Consider the following 16,918-nt stretch of genomic DNA (forward strand, 5'->3'; position numbering starts at 1 on the left):
CACTAGCGTTTTTTCATGCTTATGGTAAAATTGAGGTGGTCCGGCTTCACTTTTGAGACATCATCTGCGCGCCAGCAAATTCGTTTTAAACCTCCCTTTCTTAGATGTCATGGCAGACTTCGCTTCATGTTGAGCTCTTGATAGCACTTCAAAATGTGCAAGTTGGAAGTAAACGCTGCACATATGCCCTACAGTTGCATGGGGCTGCAGTATACTACGTAGCACAAACGTTGTGGCCACTGTGAGGTGCTGCGACAAGTCCAGTGGCTGAGCACACTGTGGCTTGCTGAGCCCAACCGTGTTTGGCTAAAGTTTGGTGAGTCATAGCTGCCAGAATTGGAAGTAGTGGTGTCTAAGTGAACATCCAAATTCAAATTTTAACTGTGTGCCACGGTTACGTTCTGTAGGCAGAGTGTTCTGGGCATGCCCCGCTCTGCCTTAGCCTTTGCAGTGCAAGGCATTCAAGGACGTAAACATGACATGAAGCTTTGTGAATGGGATCGTACATGACCTTTGATTGCCAATAACTCTACTTCTACTCAACACACTGAAGTACTTTTCTATGTGGCAAAGTATTTTGAAAGAATCCAGTTTAACTTCAAATGCATTTCTCAACTTCAATAAACAGTTCGTCAGGTCCCCTTTAAGTTATTTTTGAATTACTCTACTGTGGTGAGTTTGTAAGGCATATCCACTTCTTAGCATGGCACTGGTTTCGAGGCCCAGACAACCACCTTGCTGAGCAGGAATGTGTCATGGTTGTTAGGAAACCTCTTGAGAGATCATGGTCATTATGAATAGGCCTAGTGTGTGACGTGGACAGTACTTCGTAGCTGAAAAGGAAAAGTTTTTAGGCATTATGATTCGAGTGGTAAGCCTGTAGGAGACGGACATAAAGCATCATATTGTATGCTGCTATTATGACATTTAGTTATAATTTTTATTTGAACCAAGGCTGCTGGCCATGCCAGTGGTGGCATCATCATCACTGCAATGTATGACAACATTATCGCTATGCGGTACATCTAATGAACATAGTTTGGATGAGACAAAAACCGCAGAGCTATTCCAGTGATGCCAATGCTTCAACATAGTAGAAAAGCAAATGCAGGTCGACAAAATTTGGGAAAAAGATACACACACACACCCATACACAGAAGCTCTCTACAAAAGCAAATACAATTATCACAAGAAATCTCTGACTGCTTTTACAACTAAGGTTAGCCCTTGTGTCCCATCTAACAGCCTGTTGTGCCCGCTTAATGGTCATTTGCACTCATGATGTTCCTTGTGCTGATATTCATTTCTGTTTTATATGTTCAGTCAGTGTGACTGCGAGATCTAGAGTTTTTATTGACTGAATGCTTATATCCCAAAATGCATTTGATGGAGCACGCTTAGGCGTTACGCTCATACTTATAAAAATGGTTTCATTGCATGTGCAGCATGAAAATAAAGCCAGTGATGATAGACATGCACCTTGCCTTTACAGCAGAGATATTCAAGGGCTCATCTTTTGTACCAATTGGTGAACATAGGCTCTAAATGCAAAATGCCTCACAATACTTGACAGCAATTCAAACACTGACATAATCTCTAATATGTGTATGCCACACATCTTTATGAACTTAATATAAATTTAAATAACAATGTAAAATCGAAATCTTCCCTTCAAAGGTATGCCACAAGTGCCTGCTAGTGTTTCAATCATGCCGTGAAATGGAGGAACACATAGATTAAGACAAAGCTACAAGATGCTGATTAGGTGCACAAATAAGTGCACAACCTTATCTAACAACTTCTTAAGCTCCATTTCACGAGGGCTCACTCAGCATCTATCACATGTCATGCCAAAGTGGAGAGTTGGCATCACAAAGAAACACACAGTAATGTTAAACAGTACCTCTATAAATTGCCTGCTGCATCAAAAACCTGATGAATTTAAACATTTTATAATAAACTTGCATGCTTCTTTACAGCACAGCATACAAGATTTACAACTCAAGAAAGGTGACAAAACCAGTTATCAGCAATTACACCAATTCACAGCAAGAGAATTGCCAGATTGCTTATTAAATTGCCTATTAAAAAGATGTGCTACTTTCTGTAACATGCACAAAACTCAGCAGGATAAAGTCCTATTTATCAAATTTTTTTGTACTTCAAGACTTTAACAAAGCTGACAGCACTAGGAAATGACAAATTACGTTCAACTTGACATGCACATTTAAGAAAGCATATTGCATTGAATTATTTGCATCATTCACTCAGCACGACGTGACTCCTGATGAATGCTGCCCACTTTACTAACAACCGCAGGTGATGGCAAACAACAGTACACATTTCATGAGACTTTTTTACATGTTGATTAGCTCGTAACATGATCTCGACAGCAGTTGACACCAGCTAGTCAGTGGCCCAGAAAGTTGGCAAATTACACTCGGAAAGTGCATGCTCCCGCCCATCTGCAGCAGACGATGAAGTGCTCTGGTTTTCTTCAGCCTGAACTTTGCAGAGGAGGAGGCATTACAAGGAGTACCGTTTGCGAGTAGCTGGCCATTCTTCATTGGATAATGGAGTGCGACTCATGTCCAACAGTAAACGTGATCCGCGTATGCTCCTTAGGAGATAGCACACGACACGTAGCAGTAACGCTACCCAGTCCAGAACTGTTCCTTGACATTTTGAACGGTCACGGACTGTACACTTGCACAATAATCGAGGTCTATTTGAGGTGAACCAACATCATTGCAGGCGTCTCCAGGTACATCTTCCACAAGTTTGAAAAGCGCGACATGGTTGCACCATCGATGACCCTGTGATCGGCAGACCAGCTGACTTGCATGATGTGTGCCTTGATTACATTGTCATCAGCATCAAATCGTGGCAGCTTCTGCACAGACAAGAAACAAGGACAAGATTTTACAGCTGCTGAATAACAAAGTTATGGCAGCAATGACTAAAATTTTAAATAGAGATGCTTTGCATGTGAAAGGAGTCATGCTGCTATGAAAAAGGAATAGGACAGTTGTGTTTTCAGTCTCAACATGATGCCAGGATGTGGTGGGTCATCACCCAGACCACCTCTAGTATTATCTTGCCTTTCTCCAGAGCCAAGTTTCTTGCCTTAATCTTCCTTTTCTTACATGGAAGATACAGCTACAATGTTCCTAAAAATAAAATTTTCACTCTCTTCTTATCTTTGTCATCTTTCAGTCCATTCTCCTCCTTCCCCGCACTGCTGGATGATGTTCAGGTGTCAGCCATGCGCTCTTTTCTGTTAACCAGTCTCTCTCTCTCTCATTAAAAACTAAATGGAAATGTTTTTTCTGTAAGTAGCAGCACAAGGAAAAAATCAAACGATATGAGACATGTTGCATTCTAATGCAGGTTAAGGTTCAAGTTCATTTTAAATGTGGAAGTGACTATGTACAGCCTACCACAAATGTTTTCGGAGCACAGAAGTCGAGAAAAAGCAAAATTTTGTAGAATAATCATTAAACTTATAATTAAAAGGTGATGCGGAATGGTTATGTGAAAAAGCAGATGTAAAATAAAATGTCACTTCTGAGGAGAATATGTTATCAGTGACAGAATTTGATTCTTTTTTTTTTTTTTTTTTACGGATATCATGCTCCATAAACTCCTGCCCTTGTGGGTATTTAGGCATGACCACTTGTCATTAAACCAGCTTTTCATCTGTTTTGCACTTGAATTTGCCAAGAAAAAAAAATGCCTTAAATGTATTTATACAGTAATATACACAGGAAGTGTTTTTGATGTGCTAATACGAAATAGGATTTAGTACTTGCATATCTTTTGCCATTTTTTGCACATTTAGAACATAACTGGTCGTAACCATGATCAGTCACACATAGCGGAAAAAAAAATCATTAAGTGGGTGATGCAAACTGGTAACTTGTTAGTCACAAACCATATTCAATGAACAATTTTGGCTAAAAGAGTCCGAAGCTTTCTGGGAGCATTGTTCATAAGAAAACAGTAGGGGTCCTTAGAATACCTAGAAAGCCCAGCCATGCTGAGCTACTAATGCGGAAGTTAGACTATTGTGATGAAGCCATGCTTGGGGTGTCACAATTCACAAACATCAAAACAGTGGCAGAGATGAGAAAGGCAATAACCTGGTTCATTCATTTTCTGCCAATGCACAGTAATTGGGGATGAATCTAAAGATTTGGCATTTCAAAGCTAAATAGCACAACGAGACACCCTAAAGGAGGACTCGCTATCACTTCAACAGTTCTGGGTTCTTCACAATGGTTTTGAAACTTCAGGCCCATAAAAATATAGCTGTTCTCAACAGGAATTGAACCTTCAACCTTGAATACCATAATGCATGAATGCCATAACACGTGAGCAACAGTAGATACAAGCAGCCCACTGTTTTCAACAAGGCCCCATTAATGGACCAAAAATGATGTCGTTTTACAGTATGTCTCGGCAAACAAGTTTTAACACTGTCAGAAGTTATAAAGAATAGAAGGATGACAATAAAAGAGCCAACATTCTAGATATACCTGAATTGTTCCAATCGCTCCAATGCACACCATTGGTCTAGCAATGACAGGCTTGGCGTAAGTCCCACCAACCTGGAAAGGGTAATGAAAACAACAGATTTGCTGTTGCACTTGCATTTTGTGGCACTGCAAACAGTCATGTGGCAAGTGTCATGAGCTGAAGTAAAAGCAGCTCACCAGGCTGCACGGACTTATGAACAACAGTCAACCCAGATCATAAAATTAGCAACAAAATATTTGTCTACTTTTGGCACTTATAAGCTGGTGACCTTGAATTTGCTTGCAATTTGTCTTGGCAAAAAGGCGGACAAAACATTTCTTTATAGCTATTCTGGTGATGCTCGATTGTTATGCATCCCCTGATGTTTTCCTTGCATGACTCTTGTGTCTCCTGTAATCTGGCTTCCCCGTATAGCTGTGTGCCACTGGCAGTCAGTGTAGTTCGAGAAATGGCATGAGTGTTGCACTGCTAACACCACCAAATGGCAGGGGGTACCTTCTCCTTTTTTTTGGTTTGGGGTCGGCGGTGTGCACAAATGTCTCACGCACTAGTCTGCATGCACGCTTTGCAGGACTGCCTTGCAAAAGGTTTTGAAGCGACGCAATGAGACGTACGAACATTGTCGTTTTAACAAGTCACTGTTTGTGTGACCGTAGACACGAACAATTAGCCGTAGGTGTCCAGCATGGGGATAAACATATTCACTCGATATCCTGGTGCAGTGAGCCAGACTTCCTTGATTTGCCAGCACTCATCAGCATGATTTATTGGCACTAATTTGGCTAGGCAAGATTGGTATGTAAGAGGCACAATAAATGCCCTTCTAATTGTTCTTACTACAGTCTTGTTGTTTCTTTGTCACAAGAGTATGGCTGTGACCCCACAATGGCTGCCGAACATGGAGCTTTTAGGGCATCGGATGGTAGTTTTGGCAGCGTTGCTCGGTTTTAAGCAACCCTCGTTTAAACAGAGGCGTAGGCCTAGGGTGGATTTTTATTGGTAGTGTCGGTGGCGTGCTTTCTTGAGAGTGAGACGATAGTTGCTGGGGCACATTTGAACTTGTTGACATGCTAAGCCTTCTGAAGTTCTTGGAAGATATTCGTTGTATAAGGGTCATATGGTCTGCATCCTGGGAGAGTGAGGCCTAGCACCCGCAGAGGGTTGGCAAGCCTGAAGTGAGTGAGTACAAAAGCCTAGTGAGTAGTCCAAGTTTTATGTATGCAGCTTCTTCTGTCTCTTTGACTCAAGGAACTGGGAGCTGTGGGCTATGGGTACCACTACAGGCTGTCTGTTATTGCAGCCTGGCACCAGGTGCAGTGAGCAGGGCAGGACCACATCATAGAGCTAGTCTCCTCGTCGGTGCCTGTTGTCCGAGTAGCGACTCATTAGGCCTAAGGTTTTTTGGAGCTGCCTGTAACACGTGGAGGTACACAACCTGGGGCACATTGCCGATGAGGTGTTGCACTTTGCTTGCCTCATTTGACTCAATTGTTCATGTGAACTTAGCACCAGAGTAGCCGCCTGATATTTTGCAAGTTGAATTGAACATCTTGCCACGCAGCGACGTGCATGCAGAATTGCTCTCCCTTGCACTACTTTAGTGTTTGTCAAGTGCGTTGAGTCCACGCAGCTTGAGTGGAGTCATCCCTGGCTTGCTGCCATCTGCACATTGTCTGCACTGCCGCCTGCTGCCCCGGACTGCAATCGAGACACCCAGGGCAGTGGAGATGCATGTGGAAGGTTCGGCGCAATGGCTGCCTCTGGTGGCTTGGAACCCTCGGCAGCTGGGACAGAAGCCAGCAGTCACCAGCCGCTGCTACAACTTTCTTGGCAGGAACTGCGTCGGTGCCGACTACCACGTTGCCGTTTCTAAAGTCCTGGCCTAGAGTTGTGCTGTCCAGGCTGCAGAGTTGCTGCTGCGAGCCGTGGACACTGGCAGTGTGCCTTGGAGACACTGTTGGTGCACATGCTATGGACAAGAGTGCGTGGAGGTTTGCTCGGCGCGTCCACTGCCAGATGTACTACCTCTTGGTCGTGAAGACATGTTGATGTTAGACTGCATGCCATGTTTCGCCAGAATATAATAGCAACTTAAGGATAGGAGTATGTGGGGACGCTCAATTCTCATGCATCCTTTGATGTTTTTCCCACATGGCTCTCGTGTGTCCTGTAATGTGGCTTGCTAGCATAGTTGTGCGCTGCTGCCGGTCGGTGTAGTTGCAGAATAGTATGAGATATGGTGCAAGTGTTGTGCTGCCAACACCCCCTAACGGCGGGCTTACTCGGGCACAAAAGGAAGTAGCCTCTTCCACTTTGGCTTGAGGTCAGCAGCGCATGCTGATGTTATGCGTGCCTACCGACATGTTCGCGGGACTGTCCTGTGAGAGAGAGCGTTCAGAACGAGGCACTGGAATGGATCAAGGGTAGGCGTCCGGCATGGGGCAAACATATTCACTCAATATCCTCAAAAGGCGAGTCAGACTTTCTCGATTCCTCGCTGCCCATAGGCACATTCCACCAGCAGTAATTCGACTAACTGGCATTGCAGTATAAAAAGCACAATAAATGCCGTTTTGATTATTTGCACTACTGTGTTGTTCCTTTGTCCCAAGAGCATGCTTGGTGACCTCACACTATGAGTTAACATTTGGACGGCAGGGTTACTTAGCATTTACAAACAATCACATGCTTTGTCAAGCACACTCGAGGTAAATGACAAGAGTGTTTATGAATGTGAAGCGTGCCACTGCTGTAGGTGCAAAATGATTGTTAAATCAGCACACGATTGTCTTCTGAGAATGAGCCCTGCTACTGTGCCATTGATGTGGTGGATAAAAAGAATGGCACACAGTTTCTTTTACAATGATATCTTCAGAAAACATAGTTGTTCTGTGAAGAACCAGCGTCTGGTAACTTCAGTCTTGCCATAGCAATCAATGATTGACATTCAGGAGAGAGTAATAACAAAGCCAGGCGGTACCGGCTGATGACAAATCAGTCATGGCGATGTGTGTGAATTTTTCCATTGCTGCTTGAGAACTGTATTTACCTAAATTCAATATGCACCTTTTTTCTGAGAAACGGGGCCAAAAATTGATTGCGCATTATAATTGGATACAAAGCCAAAACCATGTTTTCAGTGTTGGCAGCAACCTATTTTCAACTACAGTGTTATTACCATCACAAAATGGTGACAGACCACGTTTTTGTGAAGGTTGCTCTTGAATCATTTTTTCTTGACTTTGTTGTAGAGCGGTATTCTCGGCCAATAACTTTCGGAGATACTATCACTTTCGCGAAATTTTATGTGAGTCAGCACCGGATGCATTGGCATAATCGGCAGGCAGCGTTTCTGACGCTGCGTTATGCTCGCTATCTGCACACAGTGCCAGGAATGCCGTAGGATGCATACTTCAATAAGTCCGATGGAGAGCCTTGCAAAAGGGACAGTAGCATTTGTAAAACTAAAAGTCATCACTTGAGAATGCCGCTACACTATGTGGTTCGTATCTGTGGCCAATGGAGTGCAAATGGTGATGACAGTGCACCGTTTTCAGTGGACAAGCTTATTAATAAAAAAAAAAAAAAAAAAGAAAGGCACCATTTATGAAAATAACTTCTGCATGTCTAGTTTCTTTCTTTTTTTTTTTATTGCAAACATAGAAAGCATGCTACATTTCTCTCTTATGAATCGGTGGCATGTTACATTAAGGTGAATTTTTATTTTCTTACCTTAAGCCCATGAATATTGGGTGTGCGTTAGAATTGGGTAAATACAGAACATGCATCAACTTTCTTGCGCACGTAAGGCTAGCATGTGCCTCGTGTGATTTTTGGGCCCATGAAAATGGCTCACTGCAACATACATATGCATTCTAGCAACAATCACAAATATGCCTCAGGATAAGAGACAAATGGATAATTTTTATGGCAACGAACTACTACGAATAGGGTAATTAACAGCGATAGAATGAGGAATGTCACTGAAGTAGAACACGAAATGGCTTCAGTGACATTCCTTATTTTGCAACTGTTAATAACTTTCTGTAAACCTCTCTTTTATTTTGTATTAGCAATAGCGGACACAGAAAGCTGGATATATGCATACTAACTTATAAACTATAAACTCAAAATAGCATATGATGTTTTATTAGTTACTGGCTCTAGACTTTATGCTTCAATTGTTGAGCAGAAGGGAGACAACACAAAGATGCCCTTATGTCTAGGCTTTAATTCAGCTGTTAAACTTGCCTGTCTTGAGCCAAATGAACCATGTGGCTTAAGGGGACCCTGAAACGATTTTGACAATTATGCACAAATGTACTGAGTCATTAAGGTAGGTCTTTCTGATCATTGAGTGATGCATTCAGATGCTCCACGTAATGTGCGCAATTTATTATTAGGTTTTAAAAATGTGCATTGCAACCAATTGCAGCAGGGCTGCTCCTCTGAGTTATCAGCTGCCCCATTACAATCTATGTAGTTTGTTGCACTTGATGTCAGTTGGTTGAACTATCCGATTGGCTACCCAGTTTGCATAATCAGTCATGCTTCCAACTTCATGGTGAACACATGTTGTTCGTAATAGTTGGGATGTTTGTTAGCCTGTTTGTATATATGTATATATAAAAAGTAACAGTAAAAGAATATACAATGTCAATTTATGGCTACACTCAAGCACTTCCGGTACACAGAAAGTGTTGTCTGCTTGTGAATTATTAGAATGTGTACTGTGTTTAGGTGAGCTGTGCATTCAGTGTTGGTCTAGAAGTTTTGTTTCACGAAAACCATGAATCGCCCTTGTTGTATTGTGCGCTGCAAACCTAGTGATTGGCGACATTTCCAAGTAGCGAAATCGCGTCCCTCTGCTGAGTGTCTACAGCGCATCAGGCTGTCTATATCCAATCCGCGCCAGGATCTATGCATTTGCGGCCATCATTTCATGCCAGAAAATTACTTACCACAGCAGGCAGTTCTAGCGTGTCCGGTATTTTGGTAAAAACAGGCGGACTGCGCATTTCGCCAGTAGGCAGAAGCACAAACGTGAGTGGCCTGTAGGTTGCAGCCACCTTGTGGCATAGAGCCCAATCAAACACAGAGCTAATATAGCATTAGCCAAGTTTGTTTTACTTTGTCGTTTGTGCAAATTTTCATTTGTACATTTTCTTTTGAAATGTTTAAAATGTTTTACTCTTGGTTACTACAATATTAGCTCTTTGTTTGGCTGGTGAAGCTCTGCACCATACAGTGCAGGGTTCTCGCTCACGCTTATGCTAAAGCCCCTTGATCACAGCAGTACTAGTAGTATGGAGGGGGCTTTAGTTTACGCCTTTGCTCGTCCGTCAAAACACCCAGCTTGCTAGCATTTACTGGAACCCTAGACACGCTCGGCATAGCGACAGAACGCTTGCAATGCATGCGGCTTGGATAGCTCTTGCTGGGGATTGACGGCCAGGTGGCCAGCAGAGAGGTTGAAGAGGCTTCGCGTGCTGCCTCCAAGAAACACCAGAAGTAGATGTCACGAGGTCAGATCATGACGCAGAGCGAACATAGGCAGAGGTTAGCCCTGATCGCTCTGCAAACGAGTTGAGGAGAAAAAGCATGGCTAGGGAGGCGGGTAACTTAATATTGTCTGTAGCTCTCTTAATACGAGACGCTTCAATTAAATTGTGGCATGAATGTTTTACTGTAGCTGTACCCTATGCATCTACAAAATTTGTCCAAACCGTTTCGGGGACCCTTTAATAGAATACCATTCCAAGTGTGTCTGAGGCTTGTCTATTGATTAGGAATCGTCATACCAACACCAGCTTCCGCATCAGTGCTTGCAAAAACAGGCTTCGAAATACATATTCACTACTTTCCCTAAATATGTGAACAAGGCTTTTGGAGACAGTAACAGTAGTGCATGGAGCAATGCATTTTACAGTACATGGACTGTCACTATTTCAATGCACACTTCAGCTATAAATGTGGTAAAGCTGGTACTGACAGCAAGTGTGCATAACCTTGGATTTCTAGCTTTGATTCCATACCACCTATAACACCTGGCTTAAACAAGAGAATTGTAAGTTGAAAGGGATGCATGCAGCATAGTAAACAAGGTGACGAAGGTTGAGACTTGCCGCGCCAATGTTGGACAATGTGATGGTGGCACCGGAGAGGTCGTCCTGTTGTAGTTGCCCTGCCAGGCCCAAATTATGGAGCCGGTTGAGATCAGCAGCAATTTCCATGATGTTCTTGGACTCAATGTTCTTGACAACGGGCACCACCAGACCGTGCGGAGTGTCCATAGCGATGCCAACATTATGGCAGCCCTGGAGTAAACAGATCGTTCTCATGAGCATGAGTAAATCCTCTCAAGGACAAACTTGTTTCCAAAGCTGTCCAACTTGCTTTGCCTTGCATTAACCATATCAAAGAAATACTTGCAAATTTCCTAGCCAGTCTTATCAATTTTATCTGATTCTTCATGCCCACTTGGCTTTCTTTCATTTGGTGTCCGTATCTTTTCCTTTGGTATCTACGCATTTTGTTACTCTCAGTTAACATAAACATGATGCCAATGTCCTTCCTGACAACATGGAGCACACACAGTGATTATATTACTGTGACATAAAAATGTAAGGTGTGATAATAGCACATTATTTTGATTAAAGACATTTTATAGACAAAGGTTTGGCACCGAGGCCTAGGTAACCTAAGTGGTCTACATAGTATAAGTGAAAATACATAATCTTGTCTATGAAGTTGTGGCTCAGCTGATTAGCATAATTTGAAATCTAAACTTTGTACATGGTAATAAATGGGAAAGGCTAAAGAGGAAGCATGTTAGCTGGTTAAGGAAATGCTTACTACAGCGAGTGAAAAAGCACCATACTCCATTTTCAGCTGACTGACATTTTCATGGAAAGTTTTAAATCAGTTCACGAAAACATGCCTGCTACAGATGCAGAAGGAAACAATGTATACAAATTTTAGACATGTAAGAAAGTTGTGTATGAGTATATTCTACCTGCAGCACAGAGTAGATGACTGAACAGCATTTAAATGTGTGTGCAACATTTGTAGGCGCATTCATTTGAAGACTTGAGTTAAGCCATCACCACTTTCAAATTTTGAAATGTATCCTCTTTCTATACTACTCTTGTTGATCCTTGTTGTTTGTAATGCTCTGTGGCTTCATTGTGGGCTTTTGCCACAGTGTACTGCTCAAAGTTTTTTTTTTTGTGTGTGATGGCTGATGGTGAGCCTGAAAATTTCTGTGCCTATAGCCTACTCTGTGTGCTGATTGATGTGAGTAATCCCTGAATTCCTTGCTGCAATGTCTACCACTCTGACCGTTTCTCACATACTGTCCTTCCGAACTTTATTATTCATTCTCATTTTATTAACCAGCTCACTAGCAAAAAAATGGGTTGGTCAAAGTAAACTGACACACCACTGGTACAACTGCTCAACTGCCTGGAGGACAGATGAATACTTTGATGGGGAGACTACGTGACATCTAAAACATTCCTGAAAAGGTTAATGGGACCTTATGACGACAGCAGCTGAGAAATTGCACCTAATGGATGCTCTTTGTGAGAGGTTCATATTTTGTGTTTGACAACATGGAGTAATACACTGTAGTGCATGGCACTAAATTAACCCTGTGTTGCCCCAAATATTTCTTAATTCAGTTCCTAAGCATAAGTGAATGGGTAGGGTGCACTGGGTAATTTACGAGAAATTTTTGAGCTGCTTCTCATTCTCTTTGAAGAGACATTAAAGAGAAAAATAAGTTGAACTGTATTACAGTAGAATCTTGGTAAATGGAAAGCGTTCAAATGGCACTGCCACCTAAAGAAAACAACAGCCTTATGACTGGCTGTATTAAAACAGTGGGGAAAAAAAGTAAAGAAAGAAGAGCATTAACTCTAAGTGCTTTAGTATTCTGACCAAAAGTGACCTTATTTTGCTTCTTTTTTAGTGGTATATTTTCACACCTTCTGTTTTTCTAAAAAATTCTAATGCGTTTTGAACTATTTTACTTCATACTTTAGACATGCAAACCTAATTTACCACTTCAGTTAGCAATATACGGGGTAAGCATTTCTAAGTTTTATAGAATTTTTTTAAATTGCCTGGAACTAGAGGCAGATATTACGTGTAGGAAAAATGGAAACACATATTTAACCAATTAGAAAAATTCACTAATTAAATTCGTTATTGCACATTGCAATTTACAAATTGTAGCTGGTCAGGTCAAATGAAATTCCAGAATGGCACCAGTTTAAAGATACGTGCTGTCAAAACTCTCTCTAAAAATGCACGTTTGGCCCACTTAATTTTTTAACAATATGCTCTTTTATGTATTGAAGCATAAAAGTAACTGGAATGCCCATGTATTTCACCCCACACTTTAGGAAATAATATTTCAAAACTGGTGTCATCCTAGAATTTCATGTGGATGTGTCCTGCAACTGCACTGGCTACAATTCTGAACTTGCAATAGGTGCTGTAACATAATTTATTAAGAAGTTAATTAGTGAATGTTTAATTAGTTGAATAAGTTTTTCGATTTCCCATGCTAGTAATGTCTGCCTGTACGAATAATCTAGCTCGGGGGACTGGAATTAAGTTATCTACAACAGGCAATATTTAGAAATTTTATAAAACACAAAAATGATCACCCAGAACATGTACAGTAGAACCTTGTTAATACATCTTGGAAAAAAGTATGAGAAAGAACGTACTAAACAGGAAAACGTACAATCGGCAGTCACTAAATAGTTTGACAGGCTCAACTGTAGTTGAGATCTATGTAATGTGAAGCGTTGCAGCGTGCGATGCCAATGCGAGCCGCTGGTGGGGTCAAAGACGCGCAATCTCCTTGAATTTGGCTTGGGGCAGCAGCTTTTTCGAACAGGGCATTTCGATCGGAAGTTTTGAGGTGCCCAATCGGTGCGAATCGTTGCGGCACGAGACGCCGCTGCGCGATGCGCTGGTGGGGCCCGAGCGACAAAAGATGCACATTGTCATTTTCCTATAGTGTAGTGCCTTAAGACAGCAATGGGAAAACGAAAAAACGCAAGCTGGTGAGCAACGCTGGTGAGCAACACTGGAATACAATGTCTACGATGCTGCAAGAGCAAAACATGACACTCAGCGCTGCCTGCAGCAGGGAATGACGGTGTGTGTAGGTTATTGCCTATCAAAAGTGTGGAATATGCTTCGAAGAGAACTACACTTCACATGCTGTGAAACAGATAAGGGAAGATGCTTATCACAATAGGGTTGGCAGCAATAGCTGTGCATGTGGTGTGCAACAGCCCGGGAAATTTTGCTGGTACAGGAATAGTAAACTGAGTGCATGCCAGTCTTGCATAATACAGGTGGGTGAGTATCACAGGAAAGCTGCTGTGGTGGACAACTACTGTTTTATGCCTCATGCTATTTTTTGTTTACAAGGGATCAAGTGGCTGGAAAACATATCACACAATTGCAGTTTGGCAGAGTACTGAACGTTGTTGCCAGAAGCTCATGTTTTCTGGGAACATACGAACCGGTAAAAAAGAAGTGGAACTGTATTGGGTCATTTTTAGTGTTCACGATCACGAATGTTGGCGCCAGGAGATCATATGTAACAGGATCACATCGACGAGGTTCTTGTGTAATTGTCATTTCGAGAAATAGTACATTCATAAATGGAGAAAAAGTTTTATTTTACAGTGCTTCAAAATCAACTAATTGGCTAAGCATATTTTGGCACCAAAGTAAGTTTTTTTTTTTTTTTACTGATTTCTTCACTGATAAGGCAGTTCACAAAATTCTGTAAAATTGCATGAAATGCAAAACGGCGCACAGAGCTTTGTGTCAGGGCTCACTTTAGGTCTTGATTTCCCTACAAAGCGTCCTGCCAAACGCACCCAAAGGGAGTGATTTCAAAAATGCATTGTTTTTTCGCTGACAACGTGGTGCAGTCTATGTAGCAGAAGAAAAGCTAAGTCTATCAGCTTTGTTCGTTCAGATTGCTTTGTAAACAAGAATATTGCCGTGGACAAGTACAGCAAAGTTTACCAGTATCGTGTTGAAGAGCTGGGCTCGTCCAAAGTTCTTAAGAGATTAAACAACCACACTTTTTTGAAGTTCAGGTAAAAGTAAGTGAAAATAATACCAAAAATTAAACTGAGCAGCCTATCTCGGTGGCATTGCAACGGGCATCGCTGATAGCATTTTTATGTTTTGGGTTTTCTTGCCAAGATCAAAGTTATCGATCGATGACTGCAAGAGTTGCTGCTTCTACAAACAGCAATTACTTTTACTAAATGACCTTTCTTTTTAAAATTAAGTTTGTGTGGCTAGCTCTAGTGAGCAGCTGCATCCGAGTTTCAAATCGAATCTAGCACACCTATGATCTGCTGTTGACAATTATGTACTTGCCCCTTTAAAAAGGACATTTTATGTACCTTTAAAGGGGCCCTGAACTACCCTTTGGCCTTGGTGAAAAAACAATCTGTGGATAGCATATGCTGCTGTGAACATCTCAGCGAGATGTTGCAGTCATGCGCGGCGCATAGAACTGGGAAACAGAGTGCAAAGTCACATGTTCTCAAACATTCCTTTCAAGCGAAGCCTTCTCACCTGCTTCAATGTTGCCAGAGCTTGCATATGTCGTCATATGCAAGATTACTATAGACAGCTGCTATTGGCCAATAGCAAACATCAACCAAGAAGGGTGTTTGGATCAGTGTGCGATGCAGTTTAATAAACAGGCTGAAGTAAGCGAAAAATCTGCTTTTGAATTTTGATAAGAATTAGTACGTACTTCTGGAAGAAGCGGACTATTGCCTGCTCACACTTGGCCGTGGTCGTTGTGTAGGAATAAAACTTCGGATAAAGAGGCCTGAGACTGAACGTGGCATGTTTCAGCAACTTTCAGTGCATCACAATGGTTACAATTAAAAAAAAAAAAAAACATTGAAATATGTGACGTCAGACTGATGCACACTGGGGTTTTGGTGTGAAATTCAAAACTGCAAGTTTCGCATTAATTTCTTTTTTCTCTGATAATTAGAAATATGCATAAATAGAGTTTTGAACGAATACTTCGTCTAAATGGATTTAGTACATTTCTTTTTAGTGTCACTTTAATGCAATGAATAGCTCAATAAGTGCACCAGAATATGCATATTCTGCAACAGCTATCAATATGTTCAACACGTTGTCAGGGGCATCTCTGCTCAGATGTAAATACCACAGAATTTCCAGCTAGTGACACCACATTCTTTTTTCTTTTTTTCAAAGAAATCTATGGCCTATAACTCTCAACTAATTTAGAGACTCGCAGTGTTTCCTGTAGACGTTTTGAAATGCTGAAAAAAGGACAAATGAATGTGCTCACCTTAATTGTGATATTCTCAACCTTTTCATCCACATAAGAGTTGAGGATGGGGTAGTCAAACAGTGATATGGACAGCGCCTGCGTGTGGAAAAAAGTGACACATTACTTCTTTGCCAAGGATGATAACTCATGGAGACAAAGGGAAGTAGCACACAAGGCAGTACACAACTTGAGCTTGCGATTATGCCTCTTGTGTCCTTAAAGGGAAAGCAAGGGTAAACCTGAATACTACAGCTATATAAGCACACCAACTGTAATAATTTTGAACCTTAGTAATGGCTGACACAAGTTTGGCTGACACCAGTTATATGCTGTTATAAAAAAGAAAATACATGCATCGCCTGATATGGCAATAAATGTTTGAATGTTGGTGTATGTAAAAGTGAATCTATCAATGAACTCTCAAAAAGCAAAAAAGAAGACTGTATTTTAAACAAGCAGTTCAATAAATTAGTCTTTATTTTCGTCTTTCGTATACATGACAGAACGAAAAAAGGTGGCAAGAAAAAAAGCTGCTTCGTTGCAGCTTGACTGAGCTCCTGCCACCCGTACATAGGCAAGAAATGAGCATACAGAGAAGTATATTTTTTTTTTTTTAGTTTCAGAAGTACACAGAATATGTATGTAACATAACGTGAAACATTTAAGCAATAAATACAAACAATACAAAAAGAAACTGCATCAAGAGACATATTAGCTAATTACCATAAGGACTAATCCAACTTCCTGGCATAATACTATAGGTATCAAACACCTTAGCTTAATTAGATCAAGTGGATCTATTTTAGGGTACACAGTTTTTCTTTAGGCTATACAGAGATCAAACATTTCTTTCTTCGTTAGTGTTAGTATATCTATATCTTGTGCATAGAATGCGTTTAATGTAAGTGGCATTCTGTGCCGAACCCTTTCTGTAGCATAGTGTGTGCGAGAGAAGGGAATTTCAAATGGCGGTTGGTACCTAAAGGGATACAATGCTATGGTTTCCTTTAA

General features: G+C 41.3%; 2 protein-coding genes across 2 annotated transcripts in view; one reads left to right on the forward strand and one right to left on the reverse strand.

Annotated features, from left to right (window-relative positions):
• Positions 1-7,125, forward strand: part of LOC142559980 (uncharacterized) — a 94,698-nt gene extending 87,573 nt beyond the window's left edge. The window contains exon 5 of the mRNA XM_075671703.1: positions 6,170-7,125. Coding sequence (XP_075527818.1) covers positions 6,170-6,425 — 256 coding nt within the window. The 3' untranslated portion in view covers positions 6,426-7,125. The remainder of the gene's footprint in view (positions 1-6,169) is intronic.
• Dbct (Dihydrolipoamide branched chain transacylase E2) overlaps positions 919-16,918 on the reverse strand; it is a 33,871-nt gene continuing 17,871 nt past the window's right edge. Inside the window, exons 7-10 of the mRNA XM_075671702.1 lie at positions 15,926-16,003; positions 10,665-10,856; positions 4,539-4,610; positions 919-2,893 (exon numbers count right to left, since the gene is read on the reverse strand). Coding sequence (XP_075527817.1) covers positions 2,726-2,893; positions 4,539-4,610; positions 10,665-10,856; positions 15,926-16,003 — 510 coding nt within the window. The 3' untranslated portion in view covers positions 919-2,725. The remainder of the gene's footprint in view (positions 2,894-4,538; positions 4,611-10,664; positions 10,857-15,925; positions 16,004-16,918) is intronic.

The sequence above is a fragment of the Dermacentor variabilis genome, chromosome 10, assembly GCF_050947875.1.
Source record: "Dermacentor variabilis isolate Ectoservices chromosome 10, ASM5094787v1, whole genome shotgun sequence".
NCBI lineage: Eukaryota > Metazoa > Arthropoda > Arachnida > Ixodida > Ixodidae > Dermacentor > Dermacentor variabilis.